The sequence below is a fragment of the Geospiza fortis genome, unplaced genomic scaffold (genome assembly GCF_000277835.1).
Source record: "Geospiza fortis unplaced genomic scaffold, GeoFor_1.0 scaffold106, whole genome shotgun sequence".
Classification (NCBI taxonomy): domain Eukaryota; kingdom Metazoa; phylum Chordata; class Aves; order Passeriformes; family Thraupidae; genus Geospiza; species Geospiza fortis.
In genome coordinates, this window is record NW_005054377.1 from 1,829,381 (window position 1) to 1,839,028 (window position 9,648).

General features: G+C 42.3%; 1 protein-coding gene across 1 annotated transcript in view; it reads right to left on the reverse strand.

The window, feature by feature from the left end:
- PKHD1 (PKHD1 ciliary IPT domain containing fibrocystin/polyductin) overlaps positions 1 to 9,648 on the reverse strand; it is a 238,627-nt gene that overhangs the window by 82,501 nt on the left and 146,478 nt on the right. The window contains 1 exon segment of the mRNA XM_031060250.1: positions 5,107 to 5,244. Coding sequence (XP_030916110.1) covers positions 5,107 to 5,244 — 138 coding nt within the window.

Below are 9,648 nucleotides of genomic sequence, written 5' to 3' on the forward strand. Positions count from 1 at the left end.
GCTTTAAGTGTCCATCTTTGGACTTTGATTGTGAAAATTTCAGATTTCTTGTCCCACTTTTCTGTGGTGAGCAAGTCCTACATAAGACTACACCAAGCTGCCCAATTCCCCATCCTACATGAGATGAGTGGAGATGGATTCCCTTTCATGCTCCTACTCCAGCTGGAAGCCTTGGCAATTTGATGAGCAACCTGATTGATCATAAAGTGAAATATTAATGTGCTTGCTGCTGGCAGAGAACCAGGAAAAAGGATACTTGCAACCTGGAAATTATCAAAAGGTGGAAATGTCTGGTGAGATGTGCAGAAAAGGTCAGGAGGCACTAAAAACAGAGGCAGGGCTCCCTCAAATATGTGTTCTTCCAATTGCACTACACAATGCAAAAACCCCCAATCATTTATGATAATCCTGTGTTAATAAACAACCTGATGTGTTAATAAATTCACCACTGATATGCACTGTCCTGAAGAAGTGTCAGATGCAAATGTTGAGATTGTACCACAGATCTGTTAGTACAATGGTTTCAGCTGGTTCAGAATCCTGCATCAGATCTAACCCCTGGAGAGGAGAAAACCTACTACAAGAAAAAAGGAGGGAATAAACAGGAGAACAGAAATAGAGATGTGTTTTTTCTACCCAGATTTTAATTTATCCTGGACTGTGGTCTGGATCTAGTTTGTTGAGTTTTAAAGTCATTTTCCATTGTTTTCATATTTCAGCTCTGTTCCAGATGTTCCTCCTGACAGATTTTTGCTGTATTGTTTGGGGTTTTGTGCCATAGCAAAACCCACTCAACTCTTTCCTAGAATAGTGGGTGTTTCCTCCCTTCTAGCCTTCTCTTTTTTCACAACATAACACTCTGCAACAGCTGTTGCATATAAGAACAACGAGATCTCTGAGCTCAATCTCCTCCCTTCACCCAGCAAACAGAATTTGCTGCATATCTTGCTGGGACCATCTCCTCTATCTCTGTTTCCTGAATCCAAAACTTCTTGGGCTCTACGTACCCAGCTATTTTGAAAACTGTGTCATATTTTCACCAGAAAGTCTGAGGAGCTTTTATTCATGATCAATACACAGCTGGACAGCACCTACTGTTGGTTCTCTTCTGGAGTTTCCTTCAGGTGTTCAGGCTGCACTCTGGAAAGCAGCCTGGAATAGCAGCCAAACAAGGAGACCTCGCTTGGTTGCTTCTTTCTGCCAAATGTACAGAAGATTTCAGAAGTCCTCAGCTCCACATCTCCACAGCTGTGGAGTAGGAACCAGCAGCCAGAAGTAGGGGGTGAATGAGGAATAGGTGGTGACACGAGTAGGATGGGATCTGAGAGTCCCAGTGCCCTACAAATCCTCTCTGGAAGATGGTAGATATAAGACAGGGATAAATGACTGAAGAGTGGGACTTGTAAGCAGCAGTTGCAGGCAGGGGGAGACTCCTGAGGATGTCCAGAAAGAGAGAGAATATTTATAATTAGGCAACTGAACCATATTTCTGGGGAGAATCATATACCTACATTCAGAGGTTTTTATGTAGATTTTTTAATGGGGTTTTTTAAATGTTTTTTTTTTTATGTAGAATTTCTCTAGATACCTTTATCAACCAGTCCCACTGACTGCAGAGGCTGCACTGGCTATATTGGATAGACCTCTACTGGAAGAGCAGCTCATGTGCTGATGTCCACATTACACCTAAATTTGGGTGTCTAGAACGTGTGAACCAAATCCCTTTCCTACATGGAGCCATCAGTTAAAAGAAACTGAATGGCTTGGAAGGGGTAAAAGCCAAACAGGCAGAGGCTGAGGGGTTCAGGAAGGGAATACAAACAGTCATTGAAGGGAATACAAACAGTCCAATGAACTTTTCAAACCACTTTTTTTCTCTGATCCAGAATGAAAATACATCTTGTTACACCAACAGAATCCCTTCTTCATACAAGTTGGACAGCTGTTCAGGGATGATGTGTGACTGCAGGGTGGGACTCAGCCCACAGCCAAAGATGGGACCCACACAACAGAGGTGCTGGAGAAGTTGGAAAAGACAGTAAATTGGTGAAACTCACTGGTGCTCTAATTACTGCTCTTTATTTACTGCTAACACATGGCCATTTAATGAAATACACAGATTTATCCTTTGACAAATCAGTATGGGGGTTCTTCCTGGAAAAGGGGGGGAATAAATGCATTAGAGCTCTTACCACAAGCAAGATAAGGGGCATTAGAATTGTCTGGGGTTCCCTCTCCAGACAATCAAGCCATGAGCTAATGATGACCTTAGGCTTCTTGCCTCCAGTGAGCGACATGATTGACAAGCAGCCATCAGGAGATATGTGAAGGAGAGAATGTGACAAGTTGAAATAAAAAGAGAAATCCTATCTGGATAATTACTGGGCGAGCTCTACTATAAAAAGCAAAAGCAGCCTGCCAGCAAAGAGCAGCTGAGTGCAGTTTAGTTCAGGATGAGTCCAACAGATCAATGTGTGCCAAGTGAACTTCAGCATTTCCTTCAGCTTTATTGGGAGCTGAGGGCTTTGCTCAGCAGTGGAACAGGGCATTTTCTGCACATATTGTCTGAGTTTTAATGCATGTGGGTTAAAATGGACAGAATAATCCTAGCTGAGAATGGAAAAACAACTGTGAGATGTTGAACTCATCATTTCTTACCTTGTTTTGACACAGATGTGCTAAAGATATTTAGCACTTCACTTTCTCTTTGAACCTCAAACTTCCTATTATAAGCTGGGAAAATAGCCAATATTTACAATATCATGGTAAAGAGAAATAGAAATAAATGGTGTTACTAAAATTCTACTGCAAACATCACCATAAAATAAAAGACTTTGAAGGATAAAGTGAAAGAGAGAAACTCCTTATCTTAGAGGCAGGACTATGAAAATAGAAATAATCAGAAAGTTTCCCTGGATCCTACACTGAAGGTCTAAGAGCACCCAGAGATATTCCTGTGGGGGTAGATTCACACAATTTCCCTTGGGTTTTCCAAGAGTTCTGACAAAGTTCTTTGTGGATCTTAAATCATCTCACATCTTCCAGGGATTATCATTCACATGGATTGTGATCATACATTAAAGAGAAAAGTGATGATTGACCCTGCACAGTCAATGGCGTTCCAAAAATTCTGATTTCCCAACCATCACTATTTTCTCATCCCAGTTTGCCTGAAAATTATCATTTCAATAAAATTAATTAAGTTCTTTTTATGGTTGATAAACTCCAATTTTACACTGATTTTTTTCCCCTTTGTTACATATTTTCCATTATCATTTAGTTGCTATGCACTTATGGTCATGACTTAACCTTCTGACTTTGTTTTCTCTCTGCAGAGAAGAAGTGCTCTGGAGGACACCAAACCCAGATAGGATGAATTTCAAAACTGGTCTTTGTTCTCTAAAAGTTCAAGGGAATAAAATACTCTAGCTTTACCATAAAGCCTTTGTCTCAGGCCATGGAATTAGAAGGAACAGCATGTGGCTAAGATTTCTACACTGAAAACAGGGCATGGAGAAATTACACAACAGGCAGGACCTGGGGATTTGGCTCACGTGATGCCGACCTGAGATCCTGCTCAGGCAATGCTCAACACTGACGTCCACATCTATTAAATCTGTTTACTAAACTGTCTCATTATCTATTTTGTGTCAGGATTTCTTTAGGGTGTGGTGGAGTTGGACAGATGGGCTTCAAAACCCTTCCTTCAGGCATGGAACAGGCAGGGTTGGACAGATGGGCTCCAAGACGTTTCCGTAAGGCCTCAAACACATGGGAAGGGAAAGGGGAAGGGAGGAAAAAACAGGCACTCCCAGCTCTACATGCAGGCAGAGAAGCCAGTATGAGATGTTGGAAGCTTGCAGAGTGTCTACCCACCCACCATCTCACAGCTGAAACAAGGACAGCTCTCCAGGAGATGCTGGACTGCAACTCAACAGCTGCAAATACCTGTTTGGCTTTTAATATCCATTACTACTCACAGATGTGCTGGAGGGGAGTTTGTGCAGCAAAGTGCCTCAATGTTTTTTTAATAAGTGTTTTTAGCAATGAACACATGCTTTTTCTTAAAACCAATATGAAACCGTATTTAAAGTGCAAAGGAGTCTAAGTAAGAAATGACTGACAGTCTTTTAAGTATATATATATTTTAACCTCCCAGATTAAACTTCCCAACCTCTTTTCCCAAAGAAAAACACAAGACAGCAAAATAACTTTTTTGGCCAGTACTATGTTAACTAAACAGTCCCTTGAGATTAACAACAAACAAATATTGAAGCAGACTTCCTCAGGAGGTGATTACACAAACAAATTCTCTTTTTAAAGTTCATGAAACCAATCTTGAGAAAGGTCAAGCAATGATCAACAATGTGATCCCAGCGTCCTAAGGATTCCTGTAAGTAAATATAATGCCTGGCTTTAGAAACCTTGATATTTAAAGGGAATTATGTGAGTAATTACTTCAGAGTGGAAAAACACCAATCCTGATTGTTGTAAATAATGTGGAACAGCCCCGGTGACTTTGGGGACTGTGAAACAGCTGGAGGTAGGGGCAAGGTGGTACCTTCCTGTGGTGCTGGTGCTCATCTGTACAGAGGGATGAGAAGAACAAGTGTGCTGAATCCAGCTGTTTCACACTACAGCAGGATTTCCAGGCATTCAGGGAATCCTTCATGACTCTGTTTATGTTGGATTTAAATATTTGTGTGTCACAAAAAGTGTCCTATTAATGCCCACAGGCACCAGGCATTTTCCTGAACACTAGGGCAGATCCTGCCCTGAGGAATTACTGTCTCATAAAGCAACCCCCACAGGGAGTAGGGAGGGCTTTTATACATATCAGATAAAATCTCTGCCCCAGTGAAACCAGGAGTGAGGTGCAGTTTTTGTAACACATTGCCATTAAAGGAATAGGTAATTAGCTCCAGTGGATAATCATCCTGCTTCCCATGGATCCTGGGTGTCCCATCTGCAGATATCCAGATAGCCACGGGGCATTAGGTTGGACAGCACGTCTATGGTGACACTTTAAGTCATTCTCCACAGGTTTTTTTCCTATCAAGAGCAGAAATAAACCCCAGGCATCCCAAAGATCAGCTGTTCACTCACCTACTCTCAGCACGCCCCCCAGCACCACAACACAGGCTGTGCTCAGGACGTTGCTGGAGTTGCTGGGGAACTCGAGGGTCCCCAGGATGTAGAGCCCTCTCAGAGGGGGAAGAGCCACATCCACCAGGATGGTCCTGTCTGGGAAAAAAAAGCAGAGGGTTGTTTAGGTCAATGGCAGCCTGACAACACCACTTGCCAAAAAGAATGGAAAGGTGGCTTGAGTTTTGTTATTCAGATTGCTTTTCACAGAATCATGGAATGGCCTGGGTTGAAAGGGACCTTAAACATCTCCTTGTTCCAACCATCTGCCATAGGCAGGGATCCCTTCCACTATCCCACGTTTCTCCAAGCCCTGCCCAACCTGGCCTTGGACATTTCCAGGGATGCAGTTACAGTTTTTCTGGGCAACCTGTGCCAGGGTCTCACCATCCCCTCAGGGAAGAATTTCTTTGTAATATCTAATGTAAACTTACTCTTTTTCAGTTTGAAGCTGTTAGCCCTTGTCCTGTCACTCCAGGCCCTTGTAAAGAGTCTCTCCCCATCTTTCCCATTTTTGCCTCATGGAACGGAAGAGGACAAGAGAGTTCTTTTGAAGAGAACAAGAATGACAAAATGTCCCATCCCTGGAAGCATTCAAGGTCAGATTGGACAGGGCTTCCTGGAGCAATCTGGGATAGTGGAAGATGTCCCTGCCCATGGCAGGATGTTGGAACAAGATGAGCTTTAAGGTCCCTTCAAATACAAACCCTTCTGGGATTCTAGGATTGATGGCAATGGAAAAATATCCATCAGTATCACTGAGGTGTGCCATGGTACAAAGGGCCTGCAGGTCCCCACCTTGTCAAGAGCAGTGATCAGGGTGACAAACTGCAGCCACACACCATGAACTACCTCCACTGACTCTCTGTTACCACTTTTCCTTCTTTTCATCTTGGCTTTGCTCTCAGTTAGGTTTAGTGTATGAAAACTCACCTCTTCCTCACCATCCAAGAGGAAAGCTTTGCTTACACAAACACAACCTGCGGGGAGCCAGAGCTCACAGAACCACAGAATCATTTAGGTTGGAAAAGAGCTCTGAGATCATCTCCAGGTCCACCATGAGTTCCATTCTTCATTCATATTCTCCTCTAAAAATCAGTTAACAATAACCAGGGCAAAGCACCTTTCCCTCAGATCCACAAGGAGAAAGCAAGGGGGATATTTTTATATTTCAGAACAGAGCGGAAACTTTTGTGACTTGAGAACAATGACTACATCACTGCTGCTTCCTAAAGCTGCAAGTCTGCAGCCTGGGAACCTTTAAAATGTCTCTTAAGTGTTCCAAGTAGGACATGAGCAAGGATGTAAATGGTGGATCATTTAGAGGCAGCCCACTGCACAGAGGTGAATTCCACCCCCAGGGCCCATCTAATGCTCCTGGATGTCACTAAGAGCTTCTCACTTAATTGCACTGGAAAACAGCTCAGGCCCTGAAACTGTGGTTTCCATCCCCTTTCATTATTGACAAGAGTAACAGTATGGTGCCTCTCTCAGTCAGTGGGTGCTCCTGGAAGAAGAAAAAGCAAGGTGTTTCCCTAACAAGGGGCTCAATAATATGCAATAATATGATCTAATAATGGCTTTCATTGAAACAGATTGCAAAAAAAAAAAATCTTCAACATAATAACAGCCCTACCCTACACAGAGATCTTCTGTGACTCTCATTGCTCTCATAAGCATTCATTGCAAGGCATTGATACAAAAAAAAAGGGGGAGATTAAAGAACACACATCTTTTTCTGGTGTATTTTGACAGAGTGGTGAGAATGGGACACTTGAAACCGATTTTGTGTGGAATATAAGAACCATGAAGTGTCTTGGGAAGTGGTTCAGCTACTTAACAGTTTCATTTCTGCCTGTGGACATTGGCAACTGCTGTGGATGGGAACACAAATGACCACAAAATGGGTAGCACAGAGAAAGTCCTTGACAAAAATCATGTAATCAGGGTCTGGCTCGAACTATTTAGCACACACATTTAAGAAAATTTCCAAGCCTTGTTTGCAGGAAACCTAATCAATATGATTCTGTGAAAATCTACATGAAGTACACTCAGAATTTGATGGAAAGAAAATATTAGTATCATTTTCTAGTTTTTTACTCCTTGGTTCTGCAACCCTGTAGTTTCACAACCTCCAGGGAAAGGAAAAGGAAAAATTTATTTCAGGTTCTGTTTTCAGGCTTGGAGTTCTGGTTCTGCTTACAGACTTGTTTGTCTCCTACCTACATATTCCTACCTTTATCCCTGTGAATCAACTATCGCACCTCTTCCTTTTCCCCTCTGTATTTTTATCCTTTCTCTCTGTCCATGAATACCCCGAAAGCCCAGGATCTTTGTTCTCAAGGGCTATACCAAGTACAGCAGCAAGCCATGGTTAATCTGAACCCCTCATCCCTAAACAAATTCCCTGCATCCTTGGGCTGAAACATCTTTCAAGCAGGCAAAATTTTCACAGCATTCAGATGAAGTAAGTCTCTAGGGAGCAAGTGCATTTTTTCCCTCTCTAAATCTTATGGTGTTAGTACTTAATGTATTTTTACAGGCATGGAGAGATTCCTGTCTGTAATCTCTTTACAGGACAGGTACAGTCCCATGCCCTGCAGAGCTGTGAAGGGAAGGCTCAGGATGTGAGGATATGAAACAGAGAGGAGAATAAAGAAGGAGATGTTGTTAAAATGGTATCTCTCAGAGAGAAGGGGAATCTAGTTTGTGAAATCACAGCTCAAGAATGTGGCAAAAATCTGCAGTTGACAAAGGCCATAAGTATATTCATCAAACACAGGCTGAAACATTTTTACAAGGAAGAGAAGCAGTGCTCCCAGGCATGCCATTTATATGTCACATTTCAGTCTAGAACAGAGATTTTTTGCTGAGTTGCACATCTTTCTGAAAAATGTTTTATAAAGGAAATGCTGACTGCTCTGTATCTGTGGCATCATGTGTGTGAGCCTTGAAACAGAGGAGTGAGAAATTCCCCCACTCAGAGATATTTCTGCAAATCTTGAGTTTCCTCACTTTAAAAGGACAGCACTCTGGGATGTGATGCTTGGGGTGTGAAGTTCTCAGAGGGTGAAATGTTGCTCTGCAGAAACAACAGAACACTCCTTTGAGGGGGGAAAAATGTTTCCACACTTGAGGAGGAAAGCAAACAGATTCAAAGGCAACTTGCTTACAGAATACACTCATTTACCTCGTAGAGAGAGATATGACTTAGCAGCTAAAATAATAGACTTTAGGTCACTGAGCTCAAAGGATTTACCTTCAGAGAAAGATAAACTGGAGCTCTTTTCTTATCATGAAAATATTCATATAACTGCAAGAAACCACTTTCAGCAAGCCACAATTTGAGCTTGAGAACAGGGCAATATTTGATTGTACATACACTTTCTTCAGACAAAAAGCTCAGGTATGCCAGAGTCTTAATGTTCAGATGTACAATACTGAGAAGGCATTAATGACTACAGCAATGACACAAAATGCCTTTGATCAGCCACATTGCTGTATAAAACACCATAGCATGCCATTGAATGGAAATCAGGCACAACAGAGGAGCTATTATATGGGATACAGTACTCCAGCATTCATCTCTTCAAACAGAAAAACTTCAAAGAAAATCAAAATCAGAAAATGAAGAACAGAGTGAATTCCACCACTGGAGAGAAAAAAAAAAAAGGAAGATAGAAATTGCCAGAGGCTACATGATATCATATCAATACCCTTCAAAACAGCATTCCTTTGCTTGGAATTATAACACATTCTCCTTCCACCCGGAGCACACTGCATCAGGAGTGTGCCACCCTAAAAACCATAAACCAAAGCCCTGAAAATCCCAGGGCTTTGGGAAGCCAATGCCACTGCTGGCTGCTGGAATGGCATGACTAAACTCCTCTGGCTTGTTTTCAGTGTGGTGTGGCTGCTGAAGCCTGATGCATGTGACAGGTCCTTGTGGGATGGCTGTGGCTCTGGAGGATGAACCTCCAGGGATAAAAGCACAAGCTGTGGCAGCCTGAGCTGAGGATTTCCAGATCAGGCTGGAAGAGACTCATACCCACTGGGGAGACAGACACTGATGGGAATTGCAGCAGCACACCAAGACTAAAAGTCACTTCTACATGAGGAACCCAGCTTTGTTGCAAGTGAAAGTCATCCTTGTACTAAGTCTGTGAAGTCAAACAGGGCAAAAAAAGAAAGAACTTAGTACACAACCCCAATTCCAAGCTTGCCCAAATCTCTAGATATCAAGCAGACACCAAGCAAGAACACAAAAGCCTGGTTTCTAATATGTATATTTTGCTAATAGAGGCATTTTCTACCTTTTCAAACCTTCCTGACACCAGCCTATGAGGTAGCCCTAATGTTTCAGTTCTGCTTATTTTGTTAAATAAGCAAATTGAAGCCTTCAATAGCTGAATTTAGACAGTGCCCCAGCCCTCCAGTGAACTCTGGGAATCTCGGAATCCACATTCAGTCTAAGATTTCAACAGTGTCTGGCCAAACTCTTTC